The 25,327-nt window shown below is 40.0% G+C and overlaps 1 protein-coding gene across 10 annotated transcripts in view; it reads right to left on the reverse strand.

Moving 5' to 3' along the window:
* Positions 1 to 12,442, reverse strand: part of TNKS1BP1 (tankyrase 1 binding protein 1) — a 33,933-nt gene extending 21,491 nt beyond the window's left edge. For 2 of the 10 annotated variants that reach the window (XM_039341167.1, XM_039341172.1), the window contains exons 1-4: positions 11,896 to 12,439; positions 4,600 to 4,738; positions 2,531 to 3,296; positions 1,240 to 1,312 (exon numbers count right to left, since the gene is read on the reverse strand). In XM_039341167.1, the coding sequence (XP_039197101.1) occupies positions 1,240 to 1,312; positions 2,531 to 3,296; positions 4,600 to 4,738; positions 11,896 to 11,958 (1,041 nt within the window). In that variant the 5' untranslated portion in view covers positions 11,959 to 12,439. Of the gene's footprint in view, positions 1 to 1,170; positions 1,313 to 2,530; positions 3,297 to 4,225; positions 4,312 to 4,599; positions 4,739 to 5,065; positions 5,526 to 11,895 lie in introns of those variants that run through there. The other 8 variants (XM_039341170.1, XM_039341166.1, XM_039341164.1 and 5 more) reach the window with 7 other exon arrangements.
* Positions 12,443 to 25,327: the final 12,885 nt, after the last annotated feature.

The following is a 25,327-nucleotide window of genomic DNA, read 5'->3' on the forward strand; positions in this document are numbered from 1 at the left end:
ACTATAAGATTATCTGGCCCAATTGTGTCCCTTTTCCTTGAATCAGTCCACAGGCAGCATCTTTCTGCTTTTACATATCAAAAAAAAAAAAAAAAAATGATCCTACACCTTACTTTAACATGTATTACTAAGTAAAACAAATAGACCCAGACAACACGTTGTTTACCAAGCACCTATGAATTGTGAATATAGAAAACTAATAAAATATTATAAAAAAAGAACAACGATCCTACACCTTGAAAGCCCCTCCCCAAAGTATCACCCCTTTATTGTTAAAGCCAGAAGATAAATGAAATGCAAAGAGTGGAACAGGAAGGGGAAAAGAGAAGCTGAAGAAATCAATCAACGCTGTCCAGTGACAACAAAAGTGCATGCCCCACCCACCCCAGCTTTGCCTTCTCTTTGATTAGGTTTGCAAAGAGATAGAGCAGCAAAACAAAGCAGCGTTATTAAACACACCCAATGAGCTGATGGCTCTTTTTCCTTAAGTTAAGGCAAATGGAGTTAATGATTACCATCGCCCATTCAGGGCATTCAGCAAGAGGCTGCTCCGCTTTCCCTAACTAACAGATTTGGCTGCAGGGCGAGCAGTGGGAATTGTTTCATACATACCTGGCAGGTCGTTGAACTATATACTCTGAGTCACAACTGCTCCCTTCCCCCTGGCCATGGCCCCGTAACTTTGTATTAGCTTTGGTTCTCTCTGTGTAGTTAGCTTGGGCTTTTTTCTTTTTTTTAAAGATCTGAAGAAACACTGCTTTATTCTTCCTGGCTTAGATGTGAAGTGGTTACTTTAAAAAAAAAAAAGTACTGAAATAACTACCTAGACTCTCATGATCTACTAACTAAGGTTTTTTACACTCTGGGTAATGCCATTCAGGATGGAAAAATATAAATTGTATGTGTTAACATCTAACACAGTTAGCCAAGTTGAATATTTCACTTTGAAACATCAAGCACCTGGACCTATCAGCATATAGAAGTGTTTGTTTCTTCGTTTACAATGCCATAACCTATGCCCTAAAGAGCAACAAGTTTGGGCAAAGATAACCAATACTGATGCATGAAAGTTCCTGCTAGGGTTACTTCTTCTTGAAGAGAAGCATTAGTAGAGAAAGGAGACACGCACCCTACAGGGAGGGGGCCTGGAAGGAGAGAGGTGGCAGATACCCCTGAGACAGAAGAGAGCCTGGAAGGAGACAGACCAATGGAGGAATTGCCGAGCTGCAGATAACTCACACCAGGAGAAGATGGCGGACTGCTGGATTCAAGTTGGTCTCCTTTGCAGCTCCTGCTAGGCTGGCTGGAGCTGCTAACAGAAAGATGTATTGTTACTACAGAACAGAACCACCTTCTATTATTTCTATGATTATGCAGGCAGGATGAATACCAAGTAAATCAACAACCACAAAAAGAGAAATAAGGATCCTGAATCTAAAACACATATAGCCAACCTGAAGCCCTCAAAGGTCTTTCAGAGGACCACTGCTTACCTTAAACTCTTTGGAATGTGAGTTTCTCCACATACATACTACCACTGACATTGTACTAAGGAAGTGGGTGTGTGAAGATGACACTCCTAAGTTGTTGCACAAGCTTCCAAAAATTGAGAAGAATCATCCTTCTTCCTCATCATCTTCAAGGATAAATAGTGGAGTGACTTCAAAGTTCCTCCAATTTAAACTATCCTGAATATCACTTTTTTTTTTCAATTCTAGCAGCAGTGGCAAACAGCCATTTTATTTTACATCTTCTTGCTGCAGGCACAAAGGGGTGCCCAAAGGCTAGCTCTCAAAAGCCCATAAAAATGGACCATCCCTATTTTAAGGGCATTGTGCCTATCACATGTATAATCTACTTCACAATGGAGAATCTGTTCATGCCCAATCTAAATAAATGGATTATATTGTTAAATGCAAACATTAAGGGCATCATGCCGAACACATGTGCAATCTACATAAGAATGAGGAAGCTCTTCATGCCTGATCTATATGAACTGATTATAGTGTTAAAAGCAAAAGTTATGGAAATTTTAAATCTTGCTGAATATTCCAAGCATTTTCTATTTCATCAGATGTTATCTCTTCTTCCTTATCAATGTATCACTTAAATCCGACAGCTGCTATCTCTTGCAACCTTATATTCTTTGCATCTGTGATCTGGCAAAGATGGAACTATGAGAAATATGCTCAATTCTAGACATGATTATTCAAAGAAAAGTCACATCAAGTCGAATGAGACTGATCCAAGTATACATATATGAGAGGGCTGGAATCTTAAAAATGTAGCAACCTAATCTTCTAGTCCTAGATTGAAAACAGCATTTGCCCCCGCTAATGCCAAATGTAAAAGAACAAAGAAAGGAACTGTCAGATACATTTGGTGCATTAATTTCATTTTTCTTGGAATGCTAACAATAAACAGAATACCTACTAATCTACAATCAATATCTATGCTAAGAATATAGTCGATGAGTCACACAGCAAAGCTGAACTTTCAGAATGGTCCACTGTGATTATATGTACCTCACCTGTCTGCAGGAAGGAAAATCTCATTTCTTTTGACCTCTGTCTCTGGCTGTTGAGATTCAGACACCTTTGAGTTCCTGTCTTCTTCCTTTAATTCCTTGTTCCTTGACAAACTCCTCTCCTTAATTTCACAAGAGACTTGGTAAGCAGACCCTTCTGGATTCGTTCCTACTCCTTCTTCTCCACTGAAACTTTTCCGGAAAGCAACATAACCCTTAGGCCCTAGGTGAACAGTTGACCCACCATCTTGGCTGAAGAAAGAGCGTACTAGCCGAGGCCGGTCAAAGCTGGGTGAACTCTCACTGGGTTTTTCTATTTTGGCCAAGATTTCCTCCACTGTGGTCCCAGGAAAACGCTCTGGCTTAGTTGCTACTGGCACCGGTTTCACTTTGAAGGGGAGTGTGCATCTGACTATACTAGAGGATTCTCTACACTCCTCCTCAGAAGTTTTTTCAATAGCACTGGATTTTTTTGTGGGCTCAGCACCTTCTTTATCTTCAGAAGACTTGCTTGCAGTGGAGAAAGAAGATGGAACCTCTTTCCCATTGGTAACTTCTCTTGAAGAGCACTTCAGGTTAAAGGAAAGGCGCTTTACAGCATTGCCAGCTCCACTGCTATACGGCTTAGGCCCAGCCAACAAATTGATCTTTTCTGCAGAAGGCACCTCAGAAAGAGTCTGGCGCTGTCCAGGCACAGGCTTCACTGGTATTGCTGGCTTAGGAAGAACACAAGGCTTGGGTTTCACAGGTGGCTTTGGACGGGCATCCCCTGAGAGAAGCATTTAATAGGAAATTAATTGTTAAAACACATAGCCATTAAATTGTAAGACTCCAATACAAAAATTCTTAGCCTAAATTAGTCTTACGAATGCCCTTTATGCTTAATTTCCCAATTATCAGGGGATATTATTGAATCTGTGCTCTGTGATGAGGAAAGGTTTAACAGTCCACTGTCTTCCTGGCAAACCTAGAGTAGCTTGCTTTGGAAAAGATTTAAGTCCTCTTATCCCTTTAGCAGTGGAAGCTTGTTCAGCGATTACAGAGAATTTATGATTAGGCAAGTGCAATCACATGCATGTATTTCAAGCATCATTGTTGTTCCTCTAATAAAAAGCTATAAGTCAGTGTTTCTCAACCTTGACAATTTTAAGGCATGCGGACTGCAACTCCCAGAATTCCACAGCCAGCAATGCTGGCTGTGGAATTCTGGGAGTTGAAGTCCGCATGCCTTAAAATTGTCAAGGTTGAGAAACACTGCTATAAGCAATGCTGTGCTGAGTGGCAGCAGAGGGGAGAGGGAAATAAAGTGGGCATAATTTGTTAACATTTTCCATGAAGACTGTATGCAACTTGGGACCCAGGTCACATTGGACAGCTTACCAAGCCTGCAAATCTCTGGTGACAAAGAAAAATACAGCACAGCCCATGAAAGACTCTGTGGGCTGCATTTTAAGGTGCAAGAGTCTCAGGTAAAAATCAATCCTTGATAGACTACCAAATTCATATAGTTAAAGCTCCTGGCAGATTATTGCATTTTAGACCAGCGATTCTCAATTTTTTTCCTTCAATATCCAAAACCATTTATCAGAAAGTCCTGTTACCCAACGTAGGGAAAACATTTTAAGTCAATTTAAATATCCTTGTTGTGACTGGAGATCAACACACAAACCCATTACCCAAAGAAAAATACATTTTTACCCATTTTAATGTTGGGTTTACCCAGGTAGAGGGAGCACTACTTTAGACTATAGGAGAAGCGAAAACTTGGAGTCCCAATCTGTGTCCTGAAAGAAGGAACAACAAAAAAAAATCTTCCTGAATCTACAACATAGAATGTCAGCAAAAAGTGTCCTTTAGTGTTCAATATTTCAGAAGTGGGAAGGAAAATTATGCATAAGAATTCATCAGAAAATGTCTTCCCATATGTGCAATCTGCAATACTACAGAAAGAGCCATTTCATATTAACATTCAGCACTTAATTCTTAGGAGAACCACTTTCTTATTAGCAACAGAAAACCTGGCCGATTGCCACGTGGTAAGGAACGCAGTTCTGCTGTCGTTTGGGATATACCTATCTCAGGGCTGCTTGATGGTGGTTTAGAGTCTTTACGGCCATTGGCGGCGGTAATGGAAAATGAAGAACACAGCGACTGAGGCTTAGAATCCATCACATCAGGCTGCGACTCAGAAGTCAGCAAAAAGGCCAGCCCCTAGGACAGGGACACACACACAAAAAGAAAGTTAGGCAATTTGCAAAATCCTCTCAAGAGATAACCAAGGTTTCTTATCTAATGGCACAGCACTGATATTGAATCATCAAAACAAAATTTCCTCAATACTTTTGCTTACGGTTTTAGCTTTAATACCAGGTACCATTCATTGTCTTTCTGAGAGGGAGGGAGGGAGGGAGGGAGGGAGAGATCATTTTAGGCCACTCCCAGGGCAGGCTGGAACAAGGATGGAGCACAGCTCTCACAGGCCATGACTCACACTGAAAGTAGAAAACCGTCAATGCATCAGATTTTAGGTTTCCTAACCTATGCTGCTGCCCTGTTCTGCACAGTACTTGCACCACCTTCGTCACACCCTCTCCTCCTCTGCCAACTTGCTATTCTCTCCATTTAACGCCAAATTTGCCTCTTCCACTCCTGTGCTTTCTTTTTCTCTTTCTTCCATTCTCTCTTTCTTTTTCTTTCCTTCTTTCCTTCCTTCCTTCTTTCTGTTGTCAGCTCTTGTCATTTCAGCACAGCACTCCCATTTGGCTGCTTTTCTAATCGGAGTCATTCTCTTCCTTCCAAGTTCCTTTCAGCTACCTCCCTCTCTCCCCAGTAATGGGAGAAATTCAGCTCAGCGCCATCCCCGCTGTATGTTCCCAACCAGACTGTGCAGGGCAAGAAGTAAACATCTGGAGTGCTTCCCCTCTCCTGATTTCTCAATCACTTGGCAGAGCCACTGGAATTCAATGAGGTAAAGCTGGGGCCTGCTCCCATCACTACAGCAACGACCTCCCACTAGATTTCAACAATGGGCCAAACTCTCTCTAAGAAGGGAAACAGCATTACGAAGTGTGTGTGTGTAGCAGAAACTGTTCCAATTGGCTATATTCGAAGCAGAAGTGGACCCAGAATGAGGCCAAAGAAGGGCTCGTAAGAGCTTCCCTTCAGTCAGAAAAAAAACTGTCACAATCGGCAAAGAGAGAAGAACAAGGTATCCCCGAAAGACTCTAAAGACACCTCCATTCTTAGTCTGCCTCTTGGGGACCAGCAGTAAGCAACTTTTTCCATGCCTGAATGAAGGAGACTGAAGAGCAGATTGACAGCTCTCCGCTTGCTGCTTAGCCCTTCATCTCACCCCTTTGTATCTGCAAGCCAACCTCTTTTACGGATAACACTGACTCAAGTTGAATCTTTGTATTATCCACACACAGGTAATCCTTGTTTAGCAACCAGAATTGGGATCAGAAACACAATCATCAAACGAAGCATTTGCTAAGTGAAACGACACAGCACCTACATTTTTACTTCAGCTTTCCTTGGCCTTACGAACGTGCAAAGACTGGTTATAAATGAGGATTATCTGTACTAATTTTTTTTCTACCCTTTTCTCTTTTCTTAATCTTAATTCCAATTATGCAAAGACTTGGCTCTTGAACTACCATCCAATACAGACTACTCAATCTGTTTTGATCCACAAAGGCACCCAGCAGTTATGATGGTTGTAGTTCCAATATATCTACAGAATCAGGTTGTAAAAAACATTTGTCAACCAGGGTAAAACTGAGAAACATTCCAAATATAAGGTAATGTAACGGCATTTTATCAAGCAGTCCAGTCCAATGCACACATAAGATTGATCTACATAAATGTTACCTGTCTCTGAAAAGTAATGTATTGGAGAAAGAGAGAAATGCATTCATGTTATTAGATGGCTTACTTTTCTCTCTGCACTGAAAATCCGTATAAAATAAGTATGAAGTAACCCTTCAAAGAGGAAGTACATACTTCGGGAAAATATGCACAATGAGTAAACAAAGAACCGGGACTCTGTTCGGCTGAGAATATCACATGATGAAAAGAATTTATGGAGTTTTTGAATAGGTAGAAATAGGTAGAAATTAGCACAGCAAAATTCTTTTCCTCAAGAGTTTTTCATGTTGCAAGAACCCTGCGGGTGGAGGTCAGGGGAAAAAGAGGCTTTCTTTCATATTCTTCCACATTTTGGCTTCAAAGCCTTTAAAACAAACCATTTTTTTCTATTACAACCTCTCAAATAGATGCAAAAACTAACCCTAAGTTTAACCCCCAATTTTTCTACACAGGTAGTCCTCAATGTGCAACCATTTGCTTAATGACCATTCAGAATTACAATGGCACTGAAAATGACCAGTTTTCACAGTTATGACGACTGCAGCATCCCTACAGTCACATGACCAAACTTTGCGTGCTGGACAACCAGCATGTATTTACAATGATTGCAGCATCCTGGGATCCTGGAATTGTCATTTGCAACCTTCTTAAGGAGCATCTGACAAGCAAGCAAAGTCAATAGAGGAAGCCAGATTTACTTAATGACCGCTTGATTCAGTCAACAACTTTAGCGATTCACTTAACAACCAAAGGTTGTAAAATGAGACACGACTCACTTAACAATTGTATTGCTTAGCAACAGAAATTTTGGGCTCAATTGTGATCTTAAGTTGAAGACTACCTGTAAGTACTTTCTCACAGAAAAAAAAAGGTGGGGGGAGGGCTTAAAATTAATTGTAATGCATCTTTAAAGAAAAATTTTAGGCAAGGAAATACATCGTATTATCCAAATGAGCCTTGGGCTACAGTGATGAAAAGCGGAAAATAAATGTATAGAATAACGAGTAAGCTGCAAGGATCAAAGAAAGGCTCAGTGTGCAAAGAAAAGAAGTTGCTTCTAAGGCAGAGTGATTATTGCTTTCTATAGAAATGTTCATTATACTTCCTTAGAATTTGGTGATGTAAGACAAAATTAGTTCCCTGTTTAGGGAACTAAAATAAGAGAGACAGTGATTTACCCAAGGAAGATAAATTAAGTAATAGCTAAGCACAAAGTTCAATTGAAACATCTAAATCATCTAGCGATTACATGACAAGCAATTGGAGAAAAAAGAGTTTCCTAGAACTTGAATCAGAATCAACACCTACTACAATTTGAGACACTGCAACTTTAAATTACACAAGAACCCCTCCCCCCTCCCATTGGGATTATATTAAGGATCTGATTGAGGAAATCCTGGGGAACAAGCAAATAGCAGAGAAAATATAGAAGGAAGAAACTTGAGACACAGAGACGCCAAAAATGTACATGTAAGAAGGCAGCAAGTGCAAAAACTGAGCCAAGAAACAGAAACGACAGAATGCCCAAAGGGCAGTGTTAAATATCTACATAAACTCCTGTTATAAAATATTCATACCTCTAAGATATTAAATAAAACATCTCCTACAGAAAAATCCAGAGAGGAAGTATCTTGTAGACTAGGGGTCTCCAACCCACCCACCCCACCCACCCCGGTCTGTAGACTGGTACCAGGCCGTGGCATGCCAGCAACTGGTCTGCACAAACAAGCAAAGCCCCATCCGTGGGATGCAGGCAGCACACAAAACCACACCCCCTCCGGTCTGTGGAAAAATCTTTCTCCATGAAACTGGTCCCTGGTGCCCAAAAGGTTGGGGACCTCTGTTGTAGACCTTCTCTACATTATTGGTGGATTAAGCATCCAGGACCATCAGTCCCGGTATAACCTGTGATCAATTAGTTCAAAACCAAATTGAAATAGAACTGTTTCATTTCTCTTGAGCAGAGATGGGGACATTTGGCCTGCAGGTAGTTTAGATGTCAATTCTCACTGTCCTAAATCAGCACAGGAAATGAGCATGGTAAAGTATGATAGTCCAACCATATCTACAAAGCTAAATTTCCTTTTTTCTTAACTAAGAGGACCACTGACACACACAGTTCTATAGAATGCTTCTTATACTATAACATAAAGTTATAGTATAAAGTCTACTTCTCTAACATAAAGTGTTGTTCTTTACTTGCTCCCAGGAATTTAAACAAGTTTCCCCAAATTATTGCATTCTAATTGTTTTTTTAAAAAATGATGATCAACAATAATTGAAATATCTATTATAATATAGAAATAAACCTATTGCAATAGATATTTCTTACAAGCTTGTACTGAACTAACCTAGTTGTTCCATTTGGTTTGAAAATGTAACTCACGATGTGTAAACTCTGCCTCTAACTATTTTAAGGAGTATCTCTGCACTGTGTTCTAAATGCAATCTATCCAGAATTTGAAATTCTAAAAAAGACAAAAAAATGGGTGAAATTAACAAACTCTATTCATTTCAGATACATTTATCTCCAAAACCACAACTAAAATTGGTATTTTTTCCACTGTACTTTTAAAAAATCCAAACTCCTCTATCAGTTATTTATATAAACATTCTTCAGGAGTAGATGGACATAGAGAAGTAAACATACTAAACATTTTCCCAACTACCATTTACATCTTCAGCAACTCTATGCTAAAAGGAAATAGATAAAAGTAGAAAACCTTTGCCAAAAAAAGGGTAACATTGAATTTTCCTTCCATAGAATATTAGCAGGCATGTGGGGGGCCTTATAGGGAAAGGGCTGAGTGGATTGGGATTCCCTCCATAGTAGTGATAGGTACTCCTGATGTGGAGAATAAGTGATGTTTTCTCAGCATAACCATCTCTTCCAAAAGTCTTCATTATGTGGGAACTCATCTTGTGCAATTAGTACTTGACCAGGTTACCAATTGTAGATCTCATCATCTAAAAGCATTCATGCTTTGGTCACATTTATCGTAAAGGAATGAGGGAACAAAGTTACCTCTTCATTAAAGGAAAGTAATAACAATGGTCCCCTCTCCTAGGGAGGTACATCTGGTGGGACTCAGAAGAAAGACCTTCTCTGTGGTGGCTCCCTCCCTTTGGAATATCATCCCCACGGAAATTAGACTGACTTCCACTTTGACACTCTTTCGCAAGGCTTTGAAAATCCAGTTTTGCCAATGGGCATGGGGAACTCAGAGTGAGATGGAATCCACCAAGTGGTTTGATTAATTGCTGTCACCAGGGGAGGGTATTATTTGTAAATTGGGTTTTTACTTTTTATAAGCAGCCCAGAGTCTCTGAGAGTAAATGGGCAGCCATATAAATTCTCTAAATTAAAAAATTGATAAAAAGAATAAGAGAAAGAAAAGTTATCACCATGTCTTTCAAGCGCCCCCAACATGCAATACAGTCTGAAATATAATATACATTCAAGTAAATCCCTTGCCATTTATGGATTCTTGTTTTATATATTATCCTATTTATAAAATGTTGGCAGAGGGCATTGATCTCTATTATATGTATGAAAGGTTTACATGTAAAAGCCTTCCTGAACTGGGGGAATTTCCAGATGTGAGTGTACCAACTCTGACTTTTCCATTGGGAATGACCTCTGATAAGAAATTTAGTGGGAATTGATGTCCATACACCTGGATGATGCCCACAGTTAGAGCAGACTGATCACAGTGCACACACGATTGTTATAAGAACAAGGATTAAAAGCTGTCATGGGATAGTTAACCAAGACGGGCCTCCTTAGGGAAAGGACAGCGGTGGAGAAGTAGAGAAGAATAAGTAAGTGCAGATGGACTTCAAAAAAACTTGCAAGAATAGGGGTTTTAGATGAAACCAGACTGGCTTAATAAAAAGCCAAGACTATTAGGCTTATTTTAACATTGCTTAATAAAAACACAAGCATAAATTTTATGTTAAAGACTGTTAGGTTTATTTCAACATTGCTTTTCATATAAGTCTTTTCCAAAGCAGTTTACATTCACCAAAAGGAAGAGAAAGGCCCTGCCCACTAGTTCACAACCCAAAAAGACACACACAAGAGACAGGGAGTGGAAAGGAAAGGAAGAGCAATATGCTGGCATTTATATGTAATTTAAACTGGGCTGATCTTGGCTTCCAGACATTCTCCCTTGCAAAGCAACATGTGCCTCTTGTTCCTTCAGCTGAAAGATGAGTCCAGAACCACCAAAGTGTTACCATAATTCCAGTCTCCAGATAACTGTCCTTAGAATCTGATGTTCCTTCTGGTTGGTGGAGAAACCAGTCTCTTGAGCCACTACCCCCTTGTTGTGGTTCCCCCCCCCTTTCCTGGGAAGGTACAGTTGGTGGCTCTTTTAGTTCAAACTGATTTCTGAGCAACAGATCCAAATAAAAACAGAGCAGATATAGGAGGTTATCGCAAGATTTTGAAAGCAAAGTAAAAAGGTATCAAAGGATACAATTCAGTTAAGCAGATAAGAACATGGTTTTAAAAACTGGAAGGTGTGTAGAAGATTTCTAGCAAGTGATTTACTCAAGGAGACAAAGAGAACAGATTATTCCTATCAGGGATGGAGCTGCATTGTAAACAACTGATTCCCCACAAAAGGCAAAAATAATGATGCCAAAATGTCATTTGAGGAATTATCCTAGACTGACTCAGACCATTCTTTTCCCAAGGCAAGCAGGGACTGGGGAAAAATGTGTTTCAAGAACAGGTCAGAGGGTGTATTTTAGGGTCACTGTCTGCACTAATTGCTATTCAGTAAGTTTTAAAAGGAGGGGTGTGTGTATCTGAACCTCAGCCAAGAGAGGGAGTGGTTGGAGAGAGGTAGTGTTGCAAAGTACTCCAGGCAGGCAAGAGGAAGAGGAGCAGGAGGAGGAAAGATTAAATATAGGAGGGATACCAGCTACAGGAAAACGAGGCACCACACGGTTCCAAACTTCGGCGAAAAACCAGGACAAGGAACAGCCGCCGGGAGTCCAGACGACACACAAAGTAGCGCAACCCCATACCATATGGCACTAACGTCACTGGCCTTCCGGCTGCAGCCAGGTCGCCATCCTTGCCCGTACTGTTAGCCGGTCAGGTCTTCAGACCAGGCCTTTTACAAACCCTCGCAGCAATTACGATCTTTAGAACAGATCGCCGCCGCTATGGCTCGACTGCTCGCAAGCGACCTCCCTCGTAACCGTCCCGTTCCGTCTCGTCCCGTTTCCAAGACCCCCCAACTCTTAACATCTGGGGGGTGGTCTCGGCCTCCCCCCTTTTCACATGCACTCACCGTACCTTCGGGCTCCTTCCCCTTTTCTTGACCCCCCCCTTATCCCCCGGCCTCGACCCTCCCCCTACCTCTCCCGCCCAGAGCCTCCGGCACCCCACTACCACTTTCTGCAAGCCGCAATTTCACCGCGCGGGATGCGAGAAGCCACGCGGCTCCCCACCTTTTCGGGGGGGGGGTCCGCGGACGTCTTCTTACCAGGTTCCGTGATCTGGGGCGCGACGGAGGCTCCGGCGATCCTCGCACTGTTTGCATATTCATGACGTTCCCAATCAAGGCCCAGGCTGGCCACGCCCGCTCTAATTCATATTCATAGCCGCGGAGACACCCAACCCCACGTGTCACAACGAGGAGGCCAGAGTAGTTAGGGAAAGGCCGGGCTAGCGACGGAATCTCAGCTTACGTTGGACGAGAACCCGTTGCCTGCCGCCTTATTAAGGAAAAAACTGGTCTACGAGAACGGCTGAAAGGTGGAGCTGTGCGGATGCGCCTCCCTTTTGTAACCTGAAGCATTTCTGCAAACGGGATCCCGCCCCATAAGCATGGATGCGAATGAGCCTGCGATTTGCATTTGAAGTATGCGCAATAAATATGCGATGTTCATTCTGGCTGGTTGCGTTCTCTTGTAGTTATGACTAATGAGCAAAACTTTGAAAGCAAGTCCCTGCCCGCGTAACCCACGCAGCTTTTCTTATTCGACAAGCACCAGTATTTATATATATCGACTGCGTAACTAATTTCCACTCTCCCCTACAACAGAGACTAACAAGCAGCATTCTAACAAGCACCCCACCCACTCTAGAAAGGAAGGCGGTCCCTTGTTCCTTAAAGCCCCGCCCAATACCGATGATCACAGCTCTGTGGGTGAGGCTGCTGTTTTCCGGGATCTGAGACGTAAAGGTTTCAGATTGGAGAACGTAATTAATAACAGCCTGCCCGGGCAACTATTTTGGGACAGGGACTGGCTGGGACGCCTCTCTTTCCTATTTTTTTTTTCTTTTAGGCTAAACCCCATAATCTCCAAAAGTAAAGTCCGCTGAACGGAGTATGAGTTACTTTTGAGAAAAGTGCGCTGTTAACATTAAGCCCCTTGGGTTTTAGTACTTTGCGTTGCATGAACCCAGCCTCTGTTAACTAATTTTAGTAGTAGCTTGCTGCGTGCCATCAGGTTGGTGTGGACTCAGTAGCCAGATTCTGGTATGATATGTCCACTATCTGGCCCTACAGGTCTACCAATAGTAGATCCACTGAAGGAGAATATTTGTAGCTCAGTGTTGAAATGAGGGGTCCTTGGTGCTCCCTCAGCTTTTTTGTTTTCTTGTAGATGTTTCATTACCCAAATTAGATAACAACATCAATGCTAGTAATGAGTGCTGTTTGCTGTCAGTTTATATTCTGGTGACAAGCCTGTCTGTGTGGATGGAGGTGGTCTTAGGGATTCTTTGGTTGGGCTGATCCATATAGTAGATCCAATAGTAGATCCATCAGTCGTGCACAGTAACTGCTAGTACCCGAGGATTATAGCTAGGTCTTCACATAGTGTGTCCAAAGTATGATAACTTGAGCCTGATCATTTATGCCTTGAGTGAGAGTTTTGAATAGATTTGTTCTATAAATCATTTGTTTATTTTCATAGCTTGCCATGCTATGCAAGCCCAAAGTTCTGCAGCCCCAAAGTTCAAAAACATGAATACTCTTTCTGTCCCGCAGCTTGTTCAAAATCCAACCATTGCTAGCCTGATTCTGATCTTTATATAGACACCCCCGGGCATCTGAGTAGGTTGCCCAAGGCTTTTCTTGCTACTCTTCCAAGTGTTAGTCTGAGGCATATTGGTGCCCTCTTTGGAGTCTCTAGCAGTAAAACATCTGATGAAGACATCACTTTATTCACCCCAACAGGTGTCATTTCCTGTCCTTTAGGGTTGAGGGAAGTTAGCCCAGAGAAGGAAATATTAAAAGGGCAGAAAAATATATTTTTTCTTCGAAAGGACTTTTTTAAAACCAAACCTAGCCCCAAATCTATGTCTCTGCCCCAGGCAAGACTTTAGCCCCATACAAATGCAGATGTAAAATCATCAGAGAATTGAAGCCAGAGCAATCAAGAAGACAAAGAAAATCTGCATGCCCCACCCAAACTCTAGGAGTCATTAGCCCCATCACCTGGGAAGCAGGATATGATAATAGGATTAAATCACAGATATCAAGGCCTAGACAAACACTCAGAAACAGCCTCAAGGTTCATGCCACAGGAACAGGAAACTATTCCAAACAAGGCTAGAGAGGGTATAAAAAACCTACTGCCCATGTGCTCAATCTCTTTCCTCTCTGCTCCTTGCCAGGACCATCTTTCTGCTTCTTCAATAAACTGTAACCTTCTTTCCAAAGCAGTTGCCATGTTGCTTATTCATCCCAGCTTGGATGAACCAGGATGAAGACTTACTTCTGACAGGGTGGTAGCCCTGCCTTTTTCATCTTGTCTATTTTGCCTTTCTTTCGGAAGAAAGATCTTGGCTAATTCTCCCTCATTTGCATCTCTGAAGCATGGGGGGAGGGGGGTTGCCCACTTGGGTCAAAATGCCCTCATATGTGATCTCCTTTTTTCTCTACCCTAGAAATTAGAGGCTTCGGAGAATGTCACTGTTTCTGCTAGGTTGGTGGTGGCAAACCTATGGCACGCATGCCAGAGGTGGCACTCGGAGTCCTCTCTGTGGGCATGTACGCCATTGCCCCAGCCCCGCCTCACCCCGCAGCCCCCTCCTCACCAGCAGTCCTCCCCGGAGGAGAGTCTCCCCCGGGCACAGCAGGCACAGAGCAAAGCAGCCAAGGACATGGCAGCTGGGCAGCAGGGACAAGACTCCGCCCTTGTGCTCCATCACATGCAGATGATGCTGCGGGGTGTGGGCGGAGGGTGTGGCTGCCGTGGCACTGAAAGGCCGCCTGGGCGATCTGCTGCGGGCCATGGAGGCAGTGAGTGGCCCTGCAGGCGGGCGCAGGTGGGCTGGGGGCCGGGGTGGTTTTGGGGCACTCGATCTCTAAAAGTTTCACCATCACTGCACTAGGTATTCCTGCTCATGTATTTTGGATATTATAATCTTGATTATTGATTTTATTGTCTCAGTACAATAAAACACAATGGCAGAGACATCTGAACAAAAGAATCTAGAACATCATCACCATTTTTAAAGTCATGTATATTGCAGATTTTAATTATCAGAGTAAAAGCAAATGCAAACTAAACTCAGTGAGAAGGAGAAATAGAATAAAAAGTGCAAAGAAAGAAAAAGAAAAAGAACATAAAAAAGGAAAGAAAAGCAATATATAAAGAAGTGACTTCCGAGCCTCATCGCAAGAAGTATAAACAAATTGAATGTGGTGGAATATAGTCTGGATTCCCAGGAGGGAGGGAGCGACTGCATTCCAGAGGGCCAAATACAGTAAAGCTTAGATAATTTGGTTGAGATTTAAAAGGCTCTTCTCTAGTAATTCTCAAAGTATATCTTTAATTATGCAAGTAGTTGCTTTATCTTGGCAAGATTTCTGTATATAGATGAAGAATAATAAAAGTAATTGCTCAGAAGTAATTATACATATCTTTCTTGGTTCTTGAGGACTGACATTTGATACCTCTTCACTACCTATAAGGTTTCAAACAAACATCTTTTCTTCCCACAATCTATCACTTTTCTATATGCAAATCCATAAATCATCAACATTTTAGTCCCAAAATCAGCAAAAACTCCATATGTTTTATTAGAACTTCACAGAAACATGTCTTATATTAATCCTGGTCAAACAAACCAAGTGTATATTCCTTCTTTGTACTTCTAACAATCTTTAATTCATTCAGATGTTATCATAGGATTTGATTTCTCTATTTTGTTTTCTTTCTATCTTTGAGACTTTAGTAAATCTCTTTTGCAAATTCAATGAAAAATCATTGTCTAGATCAGGGGTATCAAACTTGCCGTGTCACATGACATGTTGTGACATCACAATTTTTTTCCCCTTGCCGGAGCTGGGGTGGGTGCGGCTTCTGCATGATGCATCCGGCCCATGGGCTAGGAGTTTGACACCCCTGGTCTAGAATCATTTTCTTGGTGTATGGCCTGCTCAATTCAGAGATTTGCCTCTTGGTCTGAGGAGATGCTTGCATTCTTAAAGAGCCCATTCTTTCAGTCAGATACACAGTAGAGCCAATAGTCTTTGTATGGTAAGCTTTCTTTAATTTGACCTAAACCACTGTCTCCATTCTCTCATACAAACACATTGCTACTTACATATTCAGAGTTATGCAGATAGGCTTTCCCATTTTTGCTTTATCAGGCTTGTTGCTTCTTATCTGCAGAGATGTTTTGCATTTCCAGGACTTGCCATAATTCAAGAGTTTCCAAACACATTACACAATAAACCTACTCTTCCCAAATCTAACCTATGAAGATAAAAAGGTCTGGGATGTGTTGTCTTTTGGAATCTGTTTCTTTGCCCCTTGCAGGATAGGATAGGATAGGATAGGATAGGATAGGATAGGATAGGATAGGATAGGGCAGGGCAGGGCAGGGCAGGGCAGGGCAACCCATCAAACTAAAACCATCTTAGCTATCTGTCTTGCTTCTCTATACTTACTCTGCCTATCCAGGGATACTTGTACTCTCTTCTGTAATTCTTTACTCTGGATTATTCAGCTGCTTGCAGCTTGGAAGTTAATATGGGCCTGTAACATTCTGAGAGATTTTGAATTGGAAGCCATTGTTAGAGAAGTGCTCCTGAACCCAAGCAGAGTAGTAAAAGAATACAGAGCAATTAAGCAGCAGAACTTCCATAAAAAGAATAAAGTCAGTTCATATATGGCTGTCTTGGATTTGAGTCCATCACTGGATGCTAATAAATGTTCATTATCTTTGTAGTAAAATGATAGAAAAGCCTTACTTCTATCTCAGCTATACCTTGAAGAAGAAGAAGCACAAATCCTTTGGTTTTTTTTTAAACACAAGAGATTCATTTCACTAACAATAGGTGAGTAAGAAGCATAGGGACAAAAATAATAATAAAAATTGCAGTGTTTGACATGGGCTGATAATAATAGATAAGGGTCTCAGAGTATCCTCCACTGCAAAATAATAGTTATTTCCCTGAGATTATGAACTATAATCTGCCACACCAGTTCAAGGCAGGTTGGTGGGTAGATGTTTCTGGATTTCCTAGTCTACGGCTGAGAGGCAGTGCCTGGCTTAAAGACACCAAGTTGGTTTCTATGCCTCAGGGAAGATTAGAAGCTGGGTCTTCATGATCCAAGGCTATCATTTTCATCACTACACCACAGTTGCTCTCTCCCCTTATTTTGCTGCTTACTTCAGTTGACAAAACAGCTCATAGAAGCAAAAGATGAAGCAGTCTCCAACACCTACTCTATGGTGTTATATTGTTCTAGGGTTAAAACATTAATTATTCATATCTTCAGGACAGTGCTATAGAAACAGGTGGGGAAATGTCTTATTTAGTTCAGTTATATGCTTATTTCTAGCTATGTTTGTGTACAATCACAGCCCTAATTGTTGTGTTGGGAAAGTAATACATTCCATCGTTCTCCCACATTGCACATGCTGGCAAGTGCTACTCTCAGTAGTACAACAGCTGCTGAACCAAATTACCTTCCCTGATATATATATATATATATATATATATATATATATATATATATATATGTTTTCTGAGGTTTTCGCGGGTATTTGTATATAGGTCTTTGGTTGTTCGGGTTTTCTCCCGCGTAAAATTGGAAGTGTCTTGGCAACGTTTCGACGAAGTCACATTCGTCATCTTCAGGCTGGTGTTTTTAAAGCAAGAAGCTAAAAACACCAGCCTGAAGATGACGAATGTGACTTCGTCGAAACGTTGCCAAGACACTTCCAATTTTACGCGGGAGAAAACCCGAACAACCAAAGACCTATATATATATATATATATATATATATATATATATATATATATATATATATATATATTATTTTCTTGTATTTTTGTTTTGTTGCTGTGTAAATTAGTTACAGGAGATAACTGGAAGAGATCTAAGAAGCAGGAATCTACTGCTCTTTAATTCACATCTCTGAAACCAATCATTGCTTGGCTTTCAATCTCATATGCCTGAAAAATACTATTTATCCATTGCTGCTGAAAATAATTTTCTCCCTTTCCTTTCCTTGTCATGTATCCTTATCAGCCCATTGTTCCCTCTGGAAGGATGCAAAAGATTAGGGCTGTGCAACACTTCAAATTCAGAGAAAAAATAGTTCAGAGTTCCCACGAGTGCACATATAGTATCTGTCTGCAGCTGTTTAAACCAAGTACATTTTTTCCTGGCATTGTATTGCAGCTGCAGAAAGCAGTCTTTGATCCCAGGAAAAGGTACAGCTATTTTAAGGAACTACTGAGAAATGACACCCTGCTTTATCACAGAATCCTTGATGTAGACAGTCTCACAACATGCTATTGAAGACCCTAAGGGTCTTGGCCATATTTCAGTATTCTTATGGAGGCTACTGTAATGCACATTTAGGATTCTATGGGCTTTACCCACTTAACTCATGAAGCAAACGATGACAGTTGGACCTTGGAAGGTCTTGGACATTCCTCCAGACTGTGAGGAGGGATGATATGGAGGAAAGCACATGGTTTGGAAACTAAATTAAGTATAATAAAAATGGACCCTGTATGTTGTTAATATTGTAAAAGGCTTGGGGTTACAAGGATGAAAAGCCACCCTGCTCTATAAATTGCAAAGCAGTCTGGAGAATTTACGTATTAGATGTTTGTAAAGATTATGATTTTAGACATGCACTACAGTTGTGAACTGTTATTACATATGACAAACTGGCAGCTATATTTTCAAAATATGCAGAGAAAAACACATGGCTAATTGCCTTCTCCTCTTTATATGCAATATGAAGATGCTGTGTATTTAAGAAGCTATAATACTGTATAAATGTGGCCAGCAGATGGAGACTTAACACCTTAAAATGGGTTTTTAAACTTTGTCAGACCACAGATGCCATTAGTTGGAGGGGGGAGGTTGAAATTCCTGGAAACCCTAGTCAAGATGGAAAATTGGCTGGGTCTGAGTAAATTATTATTTTTTCTCAGTCTCTTATAGAATCCCATTAAGTTCTCACAGAACCCATTTTGAGGAACTCTTCCTTAAAGGAGTGCCTCAGGTTCTACTTTTGGTGATTTCATGGGCAGATGTGTCTGTGACATTTTCTTGACAACATGACCTTGGTTCCCTTTTTAAAGTCAGCTGGAAACTATTATCTAGCTAGCTGATCCTCTAAGATTTTGGCAATTACATTCCTTATCAGCAGCACATTAATTTGTTTGGTCTCACTTTCTTGCTCATTCCTCTCAACTGTCCTCCGTTCTCTTTTTCTCATAAATACAAATGCTTTCACTGCTAACAAACACAAGAGGAAGAAAACGATCAGCAAAAAGCAGCGTAAGCAGTTCTGCCAAGCAGAACAGCATCTGTATCTGTTGCATGTGAATTCTCTGATGCCTGACAGTGCTTCCCAGGTGGAATCTAAAAGTAATTCACAAAGGGAGGAGGGTGAGATTTATTTATTTGCAATATTTATAACCCACCCTAATTCTAAAGCATGCTGGGTCTCATATAGCGAATATATCACAAAGAAAAATGACAGTAAAGTCCCCTACTCAACAAACATACAATAATTACTCTCTGCCAGCCCCTTATGTTAAGCCAGGTCCGGAAACAGGCACCACGGACACTACCAGGACTCTTCTTATTGTTACAGGCTATAATAACAATATCTTGAAATCCTGCCAGAGTTTCCCTCTGCCCCTTCTTATCCCAACAGAATCAAAGCTGGGTTATTTTGAGCGTCTTTCTCATGCTCCCTCCAGGAGCTGGAATGTTATTTACTGTCAGTGTCTCTTATTAATTAACAGCTCTTGCCTACTTCAACTTCATTTCTGTTTTCCTCTACACCCGCAATCAAACCAGTTGGAGCAAAAGTTTTATTGAAATAGCATTTACTTATTTGTAGAAACTAAGAGGTATGCATCTCTGGGAACAGGGTATTCCAGAAGTGGAACAGAAGTCTGTCTTCTGGTTCCTCCCACCCCACCCACCCCAGTATTTTCCTCAGGTAGGATTTTCAACAGGTCTTCTTTAAAAGATCAAATCAGCAAATTTAGTTCTGGTAAGGTATAGCTTCATTAACTGGTGCTAGGCCAAAAAGAGACATTCTAAGTGTTAACCAGCACTTTCAATTGAACCTAGAAACCTACTAGCAATCAATGTGGTGACTTCAGAATTGGTACTATTCTACACTGGAGAGTTGTTCCACCAGTTATCCCACAGACTACTACATTCTCTATCTGCTGCAGCTCTTCTTCAAAGACAGCCCTGGGTATAATCAGGTGATCAAGGTGTAACTCAGGGGTGTCAAACTGGATGCGTCATGGCAGCCACCCCATTGCCAGCAATGGAAAAAAGTCATGATACGTCGCCGCACATCATGTGATGTTGCGAGTTTGACACTTCTGGTGTAACTTATCAATGTCAGGGCATCCTTGGATAGGGTTGTACTGTGAGCCAGATTTTGGACAAAAAAACCCATTGGCCATGTTTCTATCTGCTGCTTGAGTAGAAACTAACAGTCCAAAAGGATGCATATACACACACACACCCAGTTGCGAACTACATTCTTCAGGAGTTACTCCATCCAGAGCAGTGGTTCTCAACCTGTGGGTCGGGACCCCATTTGGGGTCGAACGACCATTTCACGGGGGTCACCAAACAACGCAGTCCGCCATTTTTTCCCCCTTTTCCTTAGCTGTGCTACTCCCTTTTATTCTATTGGCTTTTGAAAGCCAATAGAATAGACTCTCTTGAATAGAGTCTAATTCTATTGGCTTAAAAAGCCAATAGGAATTGTCCAGGCTGTCTCTGCCCTGCTGAGCCCGCCAAAAGTCTCATTCTGCAAACGGTGCTGCACCAGTTGAGTAGTCCTCGACTTACGACCGGTTGAGTAGTCCTCGACTTACGACCAGTTGGGGGTCGCGGCATTAAAAAGGTTGAGAATCACTGATCCAGAGTAACTACTAAAGCCAGTGTTATAGTGATATACACATTTACTGATGCAATTTTGTCTTCTTAATTCAAACTTTTTTTAGTCCATTCAAATCCTTATGATCTGAATCTTCGACACAGGTTCAGGACTTTTATGGCATCTTCAGTTCATCCTGCAGTGTCAAAGTATGTAGTAATGAAGCAATGGATAACCTTTTTCCAGGAGTTTCTATAGACGTTGAGCAGCACGAGTGGAGGCCAGAGCCCTATGGAACTCTATATTAGCATTCCCGTGGAGTCAACCTCTTTCCTTCCATGACCACTGACTGGAATTAACTAATTAGGAAGAGCAGAACTACGATAGAATACATGTAATCCTCGACTTACGACCATGGCTGAGTCCAAAGTTTCTGTTGCTAATTGTGACATTTGTTTGGTGAGTTTTGCCCCATTTTATGACCTTTCTTGCTATAGTTGTTAAGTGAATCACTGCAGTTGATATTCATGGTTGTTAAGTGAATCTGACTTCCTCATTGACTTTGTCAAAAGGTTGCAAAAGGTGATCATATGATCTTGGGACACAGCAAGGGTCATTATGTATGAACCGGCTGCCAAGCATCTGAATATTGATCACATGATCATGGGGAAGCTACAAAGGTCGTGTGAAAAATTGTTGTAAGACACCTTTTCTCAGTACCGTTGTAACTTTGAACGGTCACTTAATGAATTGTTGTAAGTCAAGGATTACCTATAGCACCACTGATTCCCAAACCTTCTAGTCTATCCAGACAATTGATGTGAGAAAAGCCAACATATCTGGGAAAAGAAACTCTTAAAATCTGGCCCAGAAGGCAGCATTGACAAACTTATTTTTATATTGTCATCAAGAAAAATACATGGGCATAGACACGATTAATGCTGTGTTTTATTGAATCTGTTTCAGTGTTGCCTTTTTGTATTGTATATTTTTGATTGCTCAATGGATGCAACATTGAGATATGTTTGGATGCCAGATGTTGAGGCGCCACTCTCCACTGCCCCATCCAAGTTGGAAAGACGCTCCTCCAGTACTTGGAAAGATCTGGAGATTATAATGTATCCAGACTAAAGACACAGAGTAGTCTGTTTACTGATGGTACCAGTAATGAAAAGAAGTTCCTTGTTTTGCAAAGACCCCATTGTATTTGTGAAGAAATGTAATAAGTACATCATGTTGTTGTAGAGACATTGAGAAAAATACTGAATTAAAGCAGATGTTTTACAGTGACCTAAATTTATGTTCTGGGAAGAAATTATTGCACGTTACAAAAATGCCATTTGTGGAGAAGTGTGTGTATGATACATTTTCAAAAACTCAGTATACTGTTCTATAAATTTCTACAGAATTCTTCAGTTTGGAAGATAGATTTGAAAAACATAGTTTTCAATGGCAGTTTTAGTTTCTCAAATTTTGAAATATGCATATATTTTGAATAGTATTACATTTTGAAGACTTTGCATAGTATAATTCTCCTTCCCAGACACAAAAAGGATCTTTTGATAATTAGAATGTTTTGTATTTGAAATATGATATGATAGAATATAGTATAATGAATTAAACCTAACTCCTGCCACTATTATGTAGATTTTAAAAAATTGTGGTATACTATACTAGGCTGTGAATTGGAGATAAATACAATCCCTTAGAATCAGACACAATGGCATGGGAAACCTTTCCCTTTCTCTTTTTATCCTGGACTAAAATTGCATTTTATTCCTTTTTCTCATGCTAAATTAACACTATGGGCTAATCTAGACTTTAAAGTTGATTAAAAGTACATAATATGGATTTGGATATATGTTTGGATTTTTTACTTTAGATCAATTATTGGACAATGATTATCCTTTAAAATAATTTTCTTTTGTCAGAGGATAAATACCATATGACATCTTAATTTGAACTAGTGTCATTTTCAATTTCAGAGACATCTCAATTATTAGAAGTGATCATTGAACCTTAGGAAATAAAAAGCCTGCAATTTATTTCTATAAATAAGTTGTTATTGATAAATCAGTTTGATATCCAAACTGTTTTAACATTAGAATCAAACATTTCAGTAAATCTTAAACTTAAGTCCTATTCAACAAAAAAGTTATACTTTGGGCTTATTGGATCCAATTGCATTTGTATTGAAAAGAAATGAATAAATTGTTACGTTGTTGAAGTTTTAATGAAAATAATCCTTCATTAAAGCACATGCTGTTGTAATGTTCTAAACCTGTTGTCTTCTGAGGAGATGTAATGATATGTATTCATTTGTTTGGGGGGCAAAATTTAATATTTTGGGACATCCGTATTTTTGGAACAACATATGGAAATGTATTCTCCATGTCCTTTTTACTGCTAAGAGACTTGTCCTTTTACATTGGAAAGTTGCATAATATTTATGGCCCTAATTACTGAATGGATTGAACATATTAGCTGTAATTTATGAAGGAGTTGTTTACAGACACAGATTATATATGGACAACTACAATGAAATATGGATACCCTTTATGGAAACCGCAGTGTAAAAATGTTAACTTGGTATGAACAAATATGGAACAAATTAGTATAGTTGAGGAATAAGAAATATGATGTATATCAGACATTGAAGCAGGAAGGCACAACAAGAAATGTTCACATTATCAAATGATTAGTTCCTCATACAAAGTTTTGCTTAAGAGGAATGCAATCATAATAAATGAAAAAAAATGTCAAACAGGTAGGTTTTATAAACAACAGAGCTACCCAAAATCAAATAACTAATGTAAGATGGGTGTTAGAAAGGACAAGAGACTATACAAAGGAGGTTTGTCTTTAATTTCATTGGCAACTTCAGGGCCTTTGACTATGTGGAGCATGCCAGAATGTGGAACTCATTAAGACTAATGAATATACCAGAAAACTTGATTATTCTACTGGGAGATCTTTTCAATTTAGAAGGTGCTACCATAAAAATGGGATTTGGGGAAAAAAAAACAGGACAGGAACTGAGAAAGGGATGCATTAAAAATGGCAGAATTGGAAAACATATGACAGCTGGAATCAAAATTGAAAGTGGAAACATTATCAGTTATTAGTTAAAAATAAAGATGTATCATAAATTTTATTATTTAACTGCCTTAATATTATACATTATACGAACAAACTAATGTCAACCTGCATGCTTTGTGAATTCACACTTGATGGGGAAAAGGTATTTGATAACTTTGACTCTAAAGGTACACAGAAATTTGGAAAAGTAAAGTTTAATTTTAGAGAGGAAGGCATTGGTGAGCATAGACAACATCATGAAGAATAAAGATATTCTTTACACTGACAGCAATTAAAATAGTTAAACCAATGGTCTGCTTAATAGTAACACATAATTATGAAAGCTGAATACTGAATGAGAAAGAAAGACTTTAAATGCCTTTGAATTATGAATTTGAAGACAGCTATTATAAGAGTACCATGGATTGAAAGGAAAATTTATCAGTTCTGGACCAAATAATAGTTGACTGCTCCCTTAGGAAACAATTAGCAAGTAGATAGTCATGCTGTATATTTTAGACATGGGATGTGAACAAATAATGAACTAGAAAAAAAATGTTATGTTTGGCAGGATAAAGAAGTAGAAAGGGAGTATATTGGGAAGAATTGCTAGGATTAAAGGAATTACAGAATTTTCCTTGTAAGAGCTACAAATTATCACTAAAGACAAGCCAAGAGAATGATCATTTGTTCATATAATCAACAGGAGTGAACCCAATTCAGCAATACCTAACTATATAGGAAATGTGTACAATTGCATCCTGGCTAATGAGCAAGCCTGTGAGAATAGTTGAAAGCTTTCCACCAACTCTTCAATATTATTTAGATTCCAAACAAGAATTCTCTAATCAATCCAAAAGATTGTTTATAAAGTCTCATATTTTTATAAAGGCCTTGGTGGAATGGATATTTTGGTGTTTAGTACCAATGGCAAGGAGTACAAACGTGTCACCAAATTCCTGCTTTTTCTTCAGACTTTACGTCTCACTTGTGAATAAAGCTTAGTGTTGTAAGATTCTGTGAATAAGAATTGAGATTAGCTACCAACCCCCCCCCCCAAAGGAGTAATTGCCAGAAAAAAACAGGATTGTTGTAATAGAAGGCTGGTTGTGGTGTAGGAATAAAAGTGTTGCTTGGGATCTGGGAGATCCTGGTTCATGTTTCCCCTCAACCCTAGAAGTTCATAGGCTTCTTACTAGGGGAAAAATTGGAGGATGCATCTAGTTTTGGCAAGTAAGTGGACTGAAAAATATCATAGGATAAAGCCAAACTGAGACATGAGGTTTTCAAAGACAACAACTAAGATAAGGGCAAATGGTTGGAGTACAGTACTCCCAATTTCAAGTGATAGTTGACAATCATTTTTAGGGAATGTCATACAAAACACCAGGGGGTTATGAGTTGGTCTGTGGCCTAGTTCATGTGTAACCTATTATTTAAAAGACTACTCATATATTCAAGTACTAAGACCTATTTTTTCTTTCTCAAGTACT

Source organism: Crotalus tigris, unplaced genomic scaffold (genome assembly GCF_016545835.1).
Source record: "Crotalus tigris isolate CLP2741 ecotype Arizona unplaced genomic scaffold, ASM1654583v1 scf7180000017764.6130737, whole genome shotgun sequence".
Classification (NCBI taxonomy): Eukaryota; Metazoa; Chordata; class Lepidosauria; order Squamata; family Viperidae; genus Crotalus; species Crotalus tigris.